The 16,166-nt window shown below is 38.2% G+C and overlaps 4 protein-coding genes across 11 annotated transcripts; 3 read left to right on the forward strand and 1 right to left on the reverse strand.

The window, feature by feature from the left end:
• Positions 1–2,194: 2,194 nt before the first annotated feature.
• On the forward strand, positions 2,195–4,838 carry LOC104760811 (glucose-1-phosphate adenylyltransferase small subunit, chloroplastic). The gene is made up of 9 exons (XM_010483774.3): positions 2,195–2,613; positions 2,727–3,023; positions 3,114–3,383; positions 3,475–3,654; positions 3,785–3,888; positions 3,974–4,085; positions 4,170–4,268; positions 4,381–4,500; positions 4,593–4,838. Exons 1-9 carry the CDS (start codon positions 2,356–2,358, stop codon positions 4,707–4,709), a joined length of 1,557 nt encoding a protein of 518 aa, XP_010482076.1. The 5' UTR covers positions 2,195–2,355; the 3' UTR covers positions 4,710–4,838.
• A 389-nt stretch (positions 4,839–5,227) lies between these two features.
• On the reverse strand, positions 5,228–11,047 carry LOC104760812 (uncharacterized). The gene is made up of 20 exons (XM_087498127.1): positions 10,410–11,047; positions 10,133–10,308; positions 9,974–10,051; positions 9,740–9,874; positions 9,508–9,632; positions 9,221–9,391; positions 8,902–9,007; positions 8,585–8,690; positions 8,379–8,489; positions 8,133–8,296; positions 7,926–8,043; positions 7,552–7,776; positions 7,207–7,397; positions 6,921–7,088; positions 6,721–6,826; positions 6,509–6,646; positions 6,249–6,407; positions 5,951–6,157; positions 5,611–5,877; positions 5,228–5,523 (listed from the first exon to the last, which is right to left on the reverse strand). The coding sequence occupies exons 1-20, from the start codon at positions 10,908–10,910 to the stop codon at positions 5,371–5,373; spliced, it is 3,405 nt and encodes a 1,134-aa protein (XP_087354253.1). The 5' UTR covers positions 10,911–11,047; the 3' UTR covers positions 5,228–5,370.
• A 43-nt stretch (positions 11,048–11,090) lies between these two features.
• On the forward strand, positions 11,091–13,152 carry LOC104760813 (uncharacterized). 8 transcript variants are annotated; one of them, XM_010483776.2, is made up of 4 exons: positions 11,091–11,649; positions 11,807–12,029; positions 12,128–12,446; positions 12,538–13,152. In XM_010483776.2, the coding sequence occupies exons 1-4, from the start codon at positions 11,282–11,284 to the stop codon at positions 13,014–13,016; spliced, it is 1,389 nt and encodes a 462-aa protein (XP_010482078.2). In that variant the 5' UTR covers positions 11,091–11,281; the 3' UTR covers positions 13,017–13,152. The 8 variants fall into 8 exon arrangements, 4 of the variants coding, with proteins under 4 accessions (XP_010482078.2, XP_010482079.2, XP_087355677.1 ...); XM_010483777.2 differs by having other exon boundaries at positions 11,161–11,649; positions 11,810–12,029; XR_015589060.1 differs by having other exon boundaries at positions 11,180–11,649; positions 11,810–12,029; positions 12,104–12,446; positions 12,521–13,152.
• Positions 13,153–13,584: 432 nt separating this feature from the next.
• LOC104760814 (uncharacterized) lies at positions 13,585–15,299 on the forward strand. Its single transcript, XM_010483779.3, has 6 exons — positions 13,585–13,760; positions 13,836–13,867; positions 14,173–14,307; positions 14,759–14,809; positions 14,955–15,007; positions 15,093–15,299. Exons 1-5 carry the CDS (start codon positions 13,681–13,683, stop codon positions 15,005–15,007), a joined length of 351 nt encoding a protein of 116 aa, XP_010482081.1. The 5' UTR covers positions 13,585–13,680; the 3' UTR covers positions 15,093–15,299.
• The last annotated feature ends 867 nt before the right edge of the window (positions 15,300–16,166 follow it).

Consider the following 16,166-nt stretch of genomic DNA (forward strand, 5'->3'; position numbering starts at 1 on the left):
CCTCGGATCAGCGGTTTCTGTTTGATCCTTACGAAGATTGGCAGTCAAATCGTATTCTCCACTTGCATTAGCCATTATTACCGATAGCGGCGAAACTTGAACGGCGGATCCACGGATCGAAAAATGGAAAGGAAAAGGATGGGGCGAGAGAAAAAGATAAATTTATGTGTTTACTTCTTACTAGATTAGGGTAAATAACCATCGATAGGATCCGAACTGATTTATGTATTTGGGCCGGATATAGGCTTGGATCGGATTCTTTGGTTGGGCTTGTAGTTTCTTGATTTTAGTTAGGTTTTTTAGTCTTTTCATAATTTCTGGCCATCAAAAATATTCATCCCGAAATTAATTATTAGAGCACTGGCATTCTAGATTTTTTTTGCCCCGATTGTGGGTTTCCAGACATTGTTCCGTTTGAAGGTGGGGAGCTCACAGACTCAAATCTTATTTTTGTTATAAAATAATATAATAAACATTTTATATCTTTTACATTCAACACTTAGGCGCAAAACCAAAAAAAAAATAGCTACTTGTTACAGCTTTATCAAAAAATTTAGGTTTGAAAATCCAGTTTTAGTTTTTCACTTACTTATTTGAGGTATAGCGTTTTTAAAATGCTATTATATAGTACCATTTCCAGAAGTTTATTTATTATAGCATTTGCGAAAAATGCGCAATAGTTTTATGCTACCAATGCTCATATTTCTTGTAGTGATAGAAGCAATACTAACGATGTAGGTGAACCATCAAGTCAATATGAAGATTCAGAAGAAGTCTATGCTGAGATGAATTCATTGACAACAGTAATTCATAAAATCTTCAATCTAATACAAGAACGAGAAACAAGACAACAAAGTGAAGTTGAACAAAGAGAGGCCGAGAAGAAAAGAAACAACATATGGGAAGTTATCAAAGAAGTTCATAATTTGGAAGATAACATTCATTATGATGCGATCAAAGTGAATCACCAATTAGGAATGAAAGAAGTCTTTGTTAGCATGTCCCATGATGAGTGTTATGGTGTGGAACTGAATTTCAGAAGTAAGTTTCAGAAAATTGCAGGTTTTGAGACTATGACATTCTGGTGACTTTCCAGCAAAATGGCTGAACGGAATTTTTGGGTCGATAGTGCAATGAAAAGCTGATAACGAGTACTATAAGATGGTATACTCATTTGTCCAAAAAGGAGTTGAATTGAATAAGAAATAAGGGTTTGAAGTTAGTTACTTGGGATGGTTTGGGAAATATCCCACATCGGAAATGGGGAATGTTTTTCACTCTTTTATATATGGTTTCACACTCTTCTAGTTTCATAATTGTGTAGGAGAGAAAGAGAAAGGTCCCACACGCACGTTGAACCGAACCAGGCCGGACGCGGATGGGAGCCGTGGGCTTTTGGGAACACCCGCATCACCGAGTATTTTTTGAACCGCGCATTTAGGTCTATTTATTTTTTTTAGAAACACTTGGCGTGAAATCCAAACTCCAAGTAACTTGGGATATATTCCAAGGAACTTGCGAATACTCTGAGATTATTCTCTCAAGACCCTACTTCCTTCCACTATATATATGAAGGTGTTTCATGATCTTTATATTAGCAGTTTTTTTTTTTGCACTTTTGTTATTCAAAATATTGTTCTACTGTTCATAGTTTTTTTTACACTTTGTTATTCAAAATATTATTCTACGGTGCATAGTTTTCTTTTTCCCCCAAATCCATCCAAATAACTAGGTGGAGACCAAGTATTTCAATCTTTCTATTTATTTACAAGTAAAACTTATTTTCAAATCCAATATAAAATCAAATTCCTACTCAAATTTTCAATATTAAGTAATTTTAACTATAATTTATAAATTATAAAATTAATAATACATAATTTTAATAAATATTTTAAAATTAATAATTGATTAACTAGCGGTTTAACTTTCATTTCCAAATCCATTAAAATCAATAATCCAATCACACATAAATATTCCACTCGTGTACGAGCTCGTCTGAGAGCTAGATTAGATAAATATTGAGCATTTGAATTCGATTGATCATGATTGGGAATATAATATGTGACAATAAAATACTAGTATCAAAATTACCTAAAGTGCCCATCATCAAAAGAATACGTAACGTACGCAAAGGGTTATTAACGCAATTTCAATAAACAATCAGCTGAAAAAAACTAACGGTTCCCGAGACCCCATCGCTAATAAAGATCTTTTCTTTTATTGTTTTTACACTTTCCCACAATCACAAGACAACAACAAAGCAGAAGAAGCCATAAGTCTCAACACTCCAAATTCTGCCCCTTTCCTCCTCTCCTCCTCTGATCCACTCGAGATTTGATCGAGACTACTACAACAATGGCGTATGTCGCTGTAACTGGGGTTCTTAAGGTGCCTTCTGCTTCGAGTTTCCATTCCACGGGCAGCAAATCCACTGAGGCGGTTCCGACGAGGAGTACTCTTTCTTTCTCCTCCTCTCTCGACGAGAATGTTTCACTCAGATCCACCGTCTCCCGTTGTGTCGGCCGAGATAGCAGGAATCCGATGATCGTCTCTCCTAAAGCCGTCTCCGATTCTCAAAACTCACAAACTTGTCTCGATCCTGACGCCAGCAGCGTGAGTATCAACGTCTTCGTCTTCTTCTTGCGTGTTGATTGTTTAAAGAATGTACTTAGAATAAACCCTAGAAACTGGTCTTTTATGTGTGGTATTTTGTTTTTCAATGGCAGAGTGTTTTGGGGATTATCTTAGGAGGTGGAGCTGGGACTCGTCTTTATCCTCTTACCAAGAAGAGAGCGAAGCCAGCTGTTCCCCTTGGTGCTAACTATAGGCTTATTGATATCCCTGTTAGCAACTGTTTGAATAGCAACATCTCCAAGATCTATGTCCTTACTCAGTTCAATTCCGCCTCTCTCAATCGTCATCTCTCTCGAGCTTATGCGAGTAACATGGGAGGTTACAAGAATGAAGGTTTTGTTGAAGTTCTTGCTGCTCAACAAAGTCCTGAAAACCCCAACTGGTTCCAGGTATAATCAAATCAAATGCAGGATATATATACTGGTTGTTCTGTCACTTGTGTTTGGCTTGTTTGAATGTGTTTGTGTGACTTTGTGTAGGGGACAGCTGATGCCGTGAGGCAATACTTGTGGTTGTTTGAGGAGCATAATGTTTTGGAATATCTGATTCTTGCTGGGGATCATTTGTATCGAATGGATTACGAGAAGTTTATTCAAGCACATAGGGAGACTGATGCTGATATCACAGTTGCTGCATTACCAATGGATGAGCAACGAGCCACTGCTTTTGGCCTGATGAAGATTGATGAGGAAGGACGTATTGTTGAATTTTCCGAGAAACCAAAAGGGGAGCAACTTAAGGCCATGAAGGTAAAAAAAAAATATAAGAACTTAACCTGTTAGCTGTCTGGTTCATCATCCGGAATTGTAAATATTAACCTTTTTATTTCCTGGCTTCTAGGTTGACACAACGATTCTAGGTCTTGACGATAAGAGAGCCAAGGAGATGCCTTACATTGCTAGTATGGGTATTTATGTTGTTAGCAGAGATGTAATGCTCGAGTTACTACGCAACAAGTTTCCTGGAGCTAATGACTTTGGAAGTGAAGTCATTCCCGGTGCCACTGACCTTGGACTGAGAGTGAGTATTCTGATAAACAGACCAAAGACTCTGTTGCTCTTTGGTCGGCTTCGGATTTAACAGCTTCTTGTAGCTCTGATGGTGCTAGGCAGAAGTAAAACCCGCTGACTCCAGTGATGTTTTTTTGCAGGTGCAAGCTTACCTATATGATGGATACTGGGAAGACATCGGTACTATAGAGGCATTCTATAACGCTAATCTCGGAATCACCAAGAAACCAGTTCCTGATTTTAGGTAAGCAACCTGTATAACCAAGCTGAATATCTACACTCTATTGTACCTCAATGATATTTTAACTTATCTGGTTTCTTGAATGCAGTTTCTATGATCGTTCCGCTCCCATCTATACACAGCCACGTTATTTACCACCGTCTAAGATGCTTGATGCTGATGTCACGGACAGTGTCATCGGAGAGGGCTGTGTTATCAAGGTACAACAAACAGCTTCTATTCGATATGCTGCTTGACTGACGAACATACTAATTCACCAAAAGTCTTATTAATTTTCGGTGCAGAACTGCAAAATCCATCACTCTGTGATTGGACTCCGTTCCTGCATATCAGAAGGTGCTATTATTGAAGATTCGTTATTAATGGGAGCTGACTATTACGAGGTAAAAAAAATGCAACCCCCTTATGTCTTGCCATCAATCCAATTGACAAATAATATCAAATCTCTCGATGATAATGGTCTTCCTGTTATGATTGTAATTTTTTTTTGGCTAGACTGCTTCGGAAAAGAGCCTCCTAAGCGCCAAAGGAAGTGTACCCATAGGTATTGGGAAAAATTCTCACATCAAAAGGGCCATCATTGACAAAAATGCACGTATTGGTGACAATGTCAAGGTTAGGCTCTCTATTTGAAACACATAGGATACATATTTTTGTTTCATACTTGCTCTTTTCTTTAACAATGTTTGGTCTGAAACTTGGCACAGATCATAAACAGCGATAACGTGCAAGAATCAGCAAGAGAGACTGAAGGATATTTCATAAAGAGCGGAATTGTAACCGTTATGAAGGACGCCTTAATCCCAGCCGGCACTGTCATCTAAATTACACACATAATTAATTCCTCCTTTGTTTATTTTTCTTTCTTCCTATAAACACAAGCAGAAACACACTTTGATAATGTATAACCCCCAATCAATAAGTTTTCTTTGTGGCTTTTAAGCCCCAATAAATCTACTAGTAGTTGTTCTGCTCTTTAGAACGATCGGGATTGTAATTTAAAGCTAATAAGTTGTTCCACAAGTATAACTTATGTCAGATGATGATGCACCAAAAGACAAATTTTTAGAGCCATTGAGTACAGGAACCACATTTGACTAATAGTGCAGTCCTCTTAGCATATGCAATATATGAAAGAGGGCTCCAATCTGAAAATGAGTGAAGCTACTATAACAACCTGACTGTATTTGACTTAATCACTTCGGTTGTTGTGCTGAGTATCAACTTTGGTTACTTGAGCCGATGAAGTTATCAGCGTTTGTTAGCTGATTTATTTGATGAGATTTTACTATCAACAGTACTCAGCACTCAAGATGTAAGTCAGCTCAATGGGACAAAAGTATTTTGAAGTTTCGTATGACCGTGTATGATTATGAACAACCCCGGTTACAATCTTTCTTGACCAATTATATAGTCTAATTGAATAGTTTTCATATATATACGATATATCATAACAAATGAATGGAATGGAATGAAAATATCGGACTAGACATAGAAGTAAGAAGAGTGATTGGTATTGTTATCTCTAGAGAGAATGGAACGTGCCTCAATCACCGAACGAGGAGGTTCCATATCCTTTTCTTGTAGTGAGTTCCCCTGCAGCCTCTGCATCTCTGATGCGAACGTGTCCTCAACTATCTGCACAATTTGATCACAACTCAGTTTCAACCCCAAACACATTCTCTATTTTTATGGTTTAGTGTTTTACAGTTTTTAGTTTCTCACCCCAAGTGCATAGTAAGAGCCTTTATAGCCTACTTCGTTCTCCTTTCTTCCCTCAAGAAACTTCAATACCACTTGTGCCATTCTATCCCAGAATAGACGGCACGAAGCTACAAATATCTGACTTGTGAAGACATCATGCAGATTTGAGATTGAGTCTGTGATTTGTGAGCATAGCATCTTCATACGTTCGCGGACTTCGACTTCTCTCTCATTGTCTTTTATCTCATCCAAGATTCTCTTCAGCCTTGTGCTTTTGTTTGATTGCGTCTGAAACCAACGATTGTTAAAAACATGAATTGATTTAAATGCAGCAGATACGAGGCATTATTATAGAACTTACGTTGCTAACAAGTTTATCAACCGCGGCTTGCATGTAGTTTCTGTATTTTGTCCTGAGCAAGACCGTGATTACATTCATCTGCTCCCCAAAAAGTAACTTCTTGTCTTCCATAACAGGAAGACATGAAGCCCACTGTCTCAAGATATCTTCAATTCTATGATGTAGAACATCAAGAATTCTCTTTATTGTGTTAACGAAAGTTCCAAGCTGCAATCAACAAGAGATAATGATGTTCAGCACAGATCTAGTAACAAGTCATTAAAACTTTTACTAAACATGATCGGTGTTTGGCACTTACTTGAGTTGGAACAGAATAGAGAACTGGTGATTGCCTTCGTGTCAGCTTCTGGACATGCATATTTAGTCTCTTTGGAATGCTGTCCTTTAATGGAATCAAAATGTCATTGTATTGCTTCTCCAGTGATTTTACGATGGCTCTCTCTATGATTGAAGCAGTCTTCCAAAAGAGTACATGAAAAGAAATGAATGTACCTTAGTTAGTCTTGGCAACTATCTGGTAAGCTGCAAATTGAGCACTTATATAAATTTGTAGCTTACATTTTCCAAGATCAATGTGTATTGTGGCCATCGACTAATCACCACTTCATACTCTATAAGAGAATCTTTGATTCTATCATACATGTCTTCAGCAAAAGGGGATGTTGAGTGATTTGTTATTACACCAGACCATGGAACCTGTCAAAACAGGCCATCAGATGATAGCTAGGCTTGTTATTTTAAAGATCAACCCAAAATTACAGGATGCTTACCTTTTCCGCTCTGCATCGGTCAAGTAGTCTAAGTTCCATATCATGTATCCAAACCATTATGTAGTTGTGGAATAACCCCCGAGAATCTACACCACCTTGTACTTGACTGCATAAAATAAAATGAAATGATTAAAGTCTGAAAGAGAAGAAGAATGAGTTCCCACAAAATTCTGATTGATTCCAAAATAATAATGTCAAACCTGATTCCCCATGAATCGAGGTTCCTTTCAAAATCTGAAACTGCCATCAGAAGCTCATTGACATGGGGCAGTGGGCAGGATGGTGGAACTGCTGACAGAAATGCCCTGAGCCGGTTACATAGCTGAGTGCTGTATACGGCAGCAGCTATATTTGCTAGGTCGATTGAGCTTGAATAATAAACAAGTATGAGATCATTAGACCAAATCAATATCAAGACTCAGAGATAATTATTGGCTGAAAACCAGATTACAAATGTAATCTCTTTGTTCAGATTGGATCGTTTACCTTGGAAGCACATGCTCATTGGTGATCTTTATGTCAGTTTCTATTTCGTTGCTTATGTTAAGACAAAGATTCTTCATCTTCATGTAGGCTGTTGAGATTGTGACGGCATCCAACAGAAAACCTTCAGAGTTGCAGGAAACATACTCATCGGTTTCAACCATGTGCTTCCGACACCTCTTATTTGCTGCTGTCTGCAGTAGTTTTCCAAGAAAATCATGAACATCAATAGTCATGATATGTGATAAAATCAAGAAACCCAATAGGTATGACCCGTGTTATAATTTGAAACCAACAGGTTGAACCATTCAAACATTCATATGATAGAAAAACTTTGAAATATTCTACCTGAAGGTAATTCTTCAAAATTTCTTGTGCGTCAGGAGACAATATGTCATGAAGGAGACTAAAAACCTGAACAGCTGGAGAAAGTGCAGTTGACGCAGATTCTTGCACCGGACAAGATATGTCTGCCAATCCTGAAGGGCAGTTTTCATCTAAGGACTTGTAATTCTCAAAAACAGTTCCCATGAGTTTTTCTATCTCTATTTCACAGTCCATTAAGATACTTTTCTGCAAAATAGAAAAAAATCTTAACAACTAGTAACCCTATGTAACCACAAATATGATCAAATAAACAGACTTCGAAGTAAAATGTGAGAACTTCTGAATTTGGGTAGATGACATAAGATTTTTCAATTTGCAAAAGAAAAGGGAACTACCTCCTGCCTTGTCAAGGTCCTCTCGCTTCGAGCCATCAGGATGGGCACAAGTAACTCATGCACAAGTTGTAAGCAGGTTTTTGTTGGAGTTGCCACATTCATTACATGTGAGAGATATCTGCACAGTTTGGTGCAATATATTTGAAATAAACTCTAGATGAATTGTAATCGATGCAAGGCAGTCTAAGAAAAAATCTATACGAGTACCTCAACTTGGTATATGAATCGGAAACTCCATAATATTCTGCGAATTCACTTAGTAGCCATTTCCAAGAACCATTGAGCCTTAAGTTTTGAGGATGAAATTTTTGGGCACGTGTAGCCGCTTCTAATAGCAAATCATATGCTAGTGTCTCCACAACAGGTGCGCTCTGTGACAGACAAAATTTCAAAACATTAGTATCACAGAATAAAACATAAATTCTCTTAGGATTGTTGGAGAAAAAAACAGACCTTTATGTGATAGTCTTCATCAGACATGGTTGTGCTACCGATAAAGAGCTGGATCTTGCCAACACATTCTTGTTCACCATGGTATATTGGCCACCATCTAACATTTTCATTCTGAACAAATATAGAGTTTTCTTCAGTATATTTATTCTCGGAAGCACTATAACATTCTCAGAAGTTAAATGGAAGAACAGCTAAGTCATATTTACCGGATTGTCAGTTAAGGATGCAATAGAAATCATTGCTTTTCCTTGAACTGATTTCTTCTTATCTTGAACTTCTATTAGCAGAGCGTCGCTTTCGGACTCAGGAAAGCTGAAGAAGCAGTTGTGAGTAAAACTCTTTGTACTCAGAAAACTAGAAAACTGAATTCTGAAACTTTCCTTGAAATGTTCAGTTATTTTAACATTACTGTTACATGTAATTCATTTTTTTCTCAAACAACCTCTTGCATACATATTTTCTTAATTCATCCCAGCTTAAGAACACACATTTATTGATTTTAAAGAGAAAGAAAAGAACTTACAAGACATGATAACTTCCAGTTCCTGATTGCAAGCAGACAGACGATCCTTGTTCAATTTGACCTTCTTCTGCTGTGCTCTTCATTTGAAGGTAGCAAGAGAATTGTTCTGCAGGTAGAATTGACAAGAATAAATCGTGCCATCTCATATCAATAGAGGGCATATCTAGCAACTGTTATCTTGCATTTAGTAAACTGTGTCCAACCAGTGAAAAAAGGGATAAATCACAAATTAACAGACCTAGACCAATTAAATTCACAACAAAATATCATGCAAAATGGTTGAATATATGTTTAATTTTTCCATTTAACAAAAGCAAACCTTCTGAAACAGCTGAAAGGGTAGCCTGTTTAATAGAACTCATCCCAGTCTTCACAAGTGATGACACTTGCCGGCAATACTCTGCCCCCATTCCTATTTGCATATTCATAAAACTCCGCAGGGAATCTGTACCTCTAAGTTTGCGCTGTGGTATCAATCGAAGTCTCTTCACTAAAACAATCAAAAATTGAAAAGGTATAAACATCTGATTCATACCAGACAGCTACAAAACTTATTTCTTGTGTTCAAGTTTTAGCTTACTTATCAGAAAAAAAATAACAGTTTACCTTCCACCCTTATCTTTCTGACAACGGTTTTAGGCTTCAAGGATGATGTCTTTTGATCCGCTTTCACATTTTTGTGTTCTTCAGTCAATCGTACACCCCGGGGTTGCAGGAGAAACTTATGCAAACTATAAAAACACAAATACAAAGAGGTCTAGTTCAATAACTCAACGTAAGACATATAAGTCATATCCCATAAACCATTAACAAAAAAAAAAAAAAAAACATCCCCTACCCAAATGCACCTCGAAGAAGGCGACACTCATCACGCAGAAACTCAGATGCCTCAGTAGAACCCTTTGACCATTCATACAAACATAGTCTTATACAAGCATCATATGCCAAAAGACTTTGCCAAGCATATTGACCACTGTCATTGGAAAAATGACATGAACACATTTTTGTTAGCTTTAACAATAAAGTTCAAACTCTTTCATTCTAAACTGTGAAACAAAAACAAGTACTTAACCTGATACTATGGCAATCTAATTCATCGGAGCAAACTTCTGCGATTTTTGCATCTTCCATAGTTTTAGTCTCCTTCACACTACATCAAACCATAGTTAAACACATCAAAACTGGTTCCACAGAACGAATTACAAAAAAATCTGGTTAAAATCAAGATTACCTTTCTCCAAATTCTGCATCTCTATGATTCGCTATGTTTCCTACTTTGCAAATCTCATCTTCAATCTGCTCAATTTCATTCTCAATTTCCAAGCTGATGTTATCTTCTTGTCCAATTTCCATTATAGGTGGAGCACTTGGAGTTCTTATATCTTCTATATCCCAATACACCGAACCCTAAAACAAAACAAAAAAAAAACATTCCTAAATTTAGCTTAAGATCTACAAAACCACTCAAATCAAAAACTTCATCGATACCAAATCAGTATTCAGTAAACCTTAGAACTCAGAGTATGCGGCCGTCGTTCGCTAACTGGAGTTGATGAATTCTTCAATGCGAATCTCCGAAGCTCTAATTCACAATCAGTGGCTCTTCTGTTCATCACAAACGGAACTTCAATTCTCAGATTCTTATCTTCCAAAACTCCTCTGTTCAATTTCGAACTCGACTTATCCCCAAACACTTCCTCTTCGTCGTATCGTCTCCCAATCTCTTCTTCTTCATCTTGGACATCGTAATCGGAGAATAGTAACTCGTTTCCTTCTCCGGCGTCGGAAACCGATACGATACTCATGTCATCGTCGTTGGATTCGTCATCGCGAAGAGTGGGGGTTGTTACGAGAATAGGCGATGATAGGTTTGAGTTTCGTTTCAGTGGAGATAAGGTGTGAGGAGTCGAGATTAAGTTATCGGAGAGAGGAGATCGTGCGAAGGTGGAAGGAGAAAGAGTCTCGGAGAGTGGAGATCTGATGCGAGGAGGTTGTTGAAGTTGCGCCATGGAGGAGAGATTCTCAGATTGGGTTCGAGAGAGAGAGAGAGAGAGATGAGAAACGTGTAGAGAAGGAAGAGAGGAGCGGCTGTTTTTGGGAATTAATAAATAATGGCAACGGCTAGTTTTGACATTGTTGGGCACTTTTCGTAATATTGAAGCACACTTTTGTGACCGATTAATTTAATTAAATTTAAACTGGTGACTTTTTTGTTGAGGAAAAAAATAAAGATTTCTTTTTCGTTATTTTATTTTTTTTGCCGTAAGAAAACAAAATCGTTGGTTCGTCCACAAAAAAAAAAAAAAAAAAACAAACTGTTTACATCTAATAATAACTAAGCAAATTGACACCCGATCGTGGCGTCAAATTCTCAAGTGATATGTTGCGATTATGGTCGATCGCGAAAACACGAATCGGTAAAGTTTCTACTTTGGAATCGTGTTTTACCAGAGACGTTCTCTTCAATGGAATTGGCAAACGCCGATTCACGACGAGCACTAGCGGCGAGAGAAGAAAAGTGATGAGCTTCGGTGACGGAAGCCATGGCGCTTTGGGTCTTTCATCATCGTCGATTCCTGGAATGGGAATGGATGCTTACGAGCCCACCGTTGTTTCTAATTTACCTTCCGATATCTCTTTCATATCCGCCGGACACTACCATTCTCTTGCCGTTACATCCAGCGGTGACATTTGGGCTTGGGGTCGTAACAATGAAGGCCAGCTCGGTCCAGTCTCCGTTGATTCTAGGTATTAATCCCTAATTTTTGCTAAATTGATTTCATCAAAAGCAGTTATGGAACTTGAATCTGCCTATTGAGTGACCAATGGATGCTATGGGTTAGTTAGTGAGATTAGTCTCTTATGCTACTTACTATACCTGAAGTATTTTTATTGATGTGATTAGTAGAGGTTCAAAGTTGAGTGAGCCAAAGAGAGTGGAAGGACTAGATCATGTGAATGTCCGGGCTGCCTTTGCGTCTGGAGTTGTTTCAGCGGCTATTGGTGATGATGGCTCTTTGTGGGTTTGGGGAAGATCTAAAAGAGGACAGCTTGGTCTTGGAAAAGGTATCATTGAAGCTCTTGTTCCTTCAAGAGTTGATACTTTAGCTGCAGAACACGTTGTTAAGGTTTGGTGTACATGCTTGGATAATCAACTCTTTGTCTTATAATCAGCTTTAAAACGCTTTTAAGATTTTCATAGGAAAGGGGGTTTCAATTATGACAGGTATCCTTAGGTTGGGGGCACGCACTTGCGCTTACTGTGGATGGTAAAGTTTTTGGATGGGGTTATGTAGCTGATGGGAGAGTAGGCAATGTCGGACTTCCACTTGAAGCATCTCTGCTGGATTCAGTTACAAATGGGTCAATAAAAGATCACCAGGCTGCTGATTTGAATCTTGAAGCAGCTGAAAAGAAGGTTGTGGAAGCTATGAGCAAGGAGAACGATATGCCAATAGCTTGGGAACCTTGTCTGGTGGAAGAAACACGTAACATGAAGGTTGCAGATATTGCATGTGGATCGGACCACTCCTTGATCCTTTGTGGTAAGTTAAAGAGACCCTTTTATATTATGCCAGAGTATTCATCAATAGAGATGATTTATTTATTTTTCTGATAGGTGTTTGCTGATTTCAGATGATGGCACACTTTTGAGCTCTGGGAGCAACATCTATAGTCAGTTGGGTCGGTCTAAACAAGACCTCGGAATGACACCTGTGGACATAACCGAATCCCCAATCTCTGTAGCAGCAGGTCTTGGTCATTCTCTAGCTATCTGCAACAGAGGTGAAAAAAAAATTGTCTCGTGGGGTTGGAACCGGAGTCGGCAGCTCGGTAGGGGAAAGCCGGAAAACTTGCCGAGAGAAGTAGAAGGTTTTGATGAAGAAACTCCAGCTTCAATATCAGCAGGACGTGTGCATTCCTTGTGTGTAACAGAGAAAGGAGAAGCTTGGGTTTGGGGCTGTGGAAAGAATGGTAGGCTCGGTTTAGGAAGCTCGAGTGATGAGCCTGAACCGATGTTGTTAGAGGATGTAGAGGGTTGTGTCCTTCAAGCAGTCGCTGGCTTTGATCACAGCCTGATATTAGTGGCATGTGATGTAGAGGGTTGTGCCTAGATTAATGATTAATATGATGACTGAAAAAAGAAAAGAACATGGAACCTCATTGATGTGACCATGTGGATGACTTTATAACTCGTGTAGATGACTACATGGCAAATATGGGTACTTGAAAAGATAAGCTATTTGATTACACGTTTGCACATAACATCTTCAGCACAACAAAACAATTGATTGATTCATGTAAACACATTTATACACATAAATTATTTCATGTATTTAGGTATGTGAGTAACAAAATACCAAAAGTGAATCAGTAACAAGAGTAGATGACATCAAAATAACACTAAAAAATCTATACTATCTCCAAGCCACTAAACCCCACTCTCTTTATCCCATGCCTGTACAAAAATATGCCAAAACCGAAACCAAATCGCTCCGACTCATACGTTAGCCTTGTTTAGCGATGACGTTGCTCGGATCTGTTCTGAAGACGTTGTCTAATATGCAAGGATCAGCATTACTCGACCAAACTGAGTGTAGTAGACTAGTAGTATTCATTTTTCGAGAGTCAGTCCTTACAACCCGGTTTTAAAAGAAAGCGACTGAGCAGCACGCGCTAAAGATGAGCGCGTGGAGATTATAGACTTTTCCACAACCTCGACGCAAAAGATATGGAAGTTGTCACAGATCTTCTTCGTCACTGGAACGAGCGAGAGAGATGATGGAGAACCCTAACTCATCTTCAATGGTGGATTCAACGTCCTCCGCACCTAAACGATACACTCCACCTAACCAAAGGTTACTTCTCTTTCTCTTTCTCCTTCTCCTTTTGCTTTCGATTTTGATTTCTCAGATTCCTTCTCTGCCTCGTAGGAACCGTTCTTCGAACCGGAGGAGATCAAGAGGTTCGTTCGTACTCTCTCTCTCTCTCTCTCTCTCTCTCTCTCTCTCCCTCTCTCTTCTCTCCTCGTAATAAAACTTATCTCAACTGTATAAAAGAGAGACACTGGTCCACTTGGGTTTTAAATGTGAAATCAATCTGTAAAGCTAGTTGCTTTCTTTGTAATTGGTGAAACCCATTTTGAAAATAAATGATATTAATTGTTCAACCTATAATTCAGATTTTGTAGTCATTCTTCAACCACTCTTGCATTCTAATGGTGTGTTGGAGTAAGTGTGTAAAAATTGAGATGAATATTGGATGGAACAGGAAGCTTCAGTAGCAACGAGGGAGAGAGAAGTCAGCCTGTTGCTGTTGGTTTCCAGAAGGAAAACTCTTCCTCTCCAAAGATTATATCTCTTGAGGGTTGCTCTAACAGTGAAGCTTTTCATCTTCTCAGTGATCGTACGTTTTCTCAATTTTTAAGTTTTTTATTTGGCTTCCGTTTAATAATTTCTTCATTGTCTTTGCTAATGAGTGTGAGTGTTAGTATTTATGTGCCTCTTGTGTCCTAGGTTGAAAATAGTATACACTTAGTAACATCGAATGCTCATGCCAAACATTATGAGATTTGGCAAGGGGTCGAGTAATTGTGTCTGGTTTAGGGCATTGAGAGAGTTAGTATGCTCTAGAATTCTCCCCTTGGTTACTATTTTTCCTTGGTTTTTAGGTTTCTAAGTTCTAGATTGTACTTTGATTCGGTTTGTGTTTTACCATTCAGTGAGAAATTAAGTAAGTTTTATTTTTCTGATCCTAGCAGAGTTCTAATGCCATCTTTTTATTCAAGTACTTGATTTGTATATGTGTGTTGAGGTTGTGTCTCATTTTTAAAGCAATTTTACTATTCTGATTGTAGGTTGGGCAGCTGCAATGCATCTCTACAATGACCCTACTGTTGATTTGTCTGGTGAGTTTCAGACTCTGAAGAGAATTTGTTTACGATAAGTTTAAGATCTTTCTTCTTTTCTGGTATATGAAAAATTGTTTGTTCCTGGACTTATGATATACCTATGTTCCCCCACCTTGATCTTTTTATTTATCTAATTCAACAGAAAGACCGATGATGTATTATGGTGGGGATGTGTGGGGTAAACTGCCTCACTAGGTGAGGCCAATAGCAATATCAATTTCTTACATGTGCTTTTAAATGTGTGTCGTTTGTTGAGGCGGGACTAAACCAATTAATCCAGATATTGGCTTCAGCAAACAAGCCATCAATGTTGCAAACAGATTACAGAACCGAACTCAGTCGTGGGTTGGCGGCTGGTTACAAGGTCGCCAAGTTCTAACCATTGTTATCGTGATATCAAAATCTTACAAAATGATTACAAACTCGTATGTGACAATGTTATCTTGAAACGCTTAAATCTTTATTTCAGTAAGATTTTCTCTATTAATTCATTTTCCAAGTATATTTCTAACAAGAATTTAAGTGTAGTCACAAGTTACACGATGACATGACAAAAGCCTACGTACGATCCTAAAAGATTGAAATGTACTAAAATTTGACTATGAGTTTCCACAATCAGCACAAAGAGTTGAGATGACAAAGACTTCTCTTATCATGTTATGAAAGAAGGGAACGAGATTGGTTAAAAGAACAAAGAAGAAGATTTACACTATAGTTCAAGTCAAGATTATACTTCTTGGACAAAAAAATGATGGAGCAACGTTTTTGATCCAGATATGCCGGATAATTTGGCTATAAATCCGGATAAGAAAGACGGGATTAAGAAGGATTTGGTTAGGTTTACTAAAGAAAAGTATTATTTTAAAGAAAGTTGGGAAGCCATGGAAGCGTGATTATCTCTTGTTTTGTCAGCTTGGGACAGGCAAATCGAAATTGATTCCTACAATGGTTAATTTCTTGAAGCATTATATGTATGATCATGAATTGACAACGGTGAAGGATAACTTTTAAGTTGAAGAAGCTAATGTTGTTGGACACAACCAGAAAGTATATAAGATACTCATTTTTGCTTGTCTATTAAATAAATACTTTTGAACATTAAAATTTTAGTTTTGACAGAGTGGAGTGGAGTTATCTTCATCATCTGCTCATTGCGTTAGGATTTGCAGTCATGGGTTGATTTGGTTATGAAATGTGTGACATCGGTCACATACACCATTCTGATAAACGGGCAATCTTATGGTCTGGTGGTCCCCCAGAGAGGACTCAGACAAGGAGATCCGCTCTCCCCCTTTCTGTTTGTTTTGTGTATCGAAGGTCTCACTCATCTCTTGAACCAGGCAGAGCAACAAGG

Source organism: Camelina sativa, chromosome 18, assembly GCF_030686135.1.
Source record: "Camelina sativa cultivar CO46 ecotype springtype chromosome 18, ASM3068613v1".
Lineage (NCBI taxonomy): Eukaryota > Viridiplantae > Streptophyta > Magnoliopsida > Brassicales > Brassicaceae > Camelina > Camelina sativa.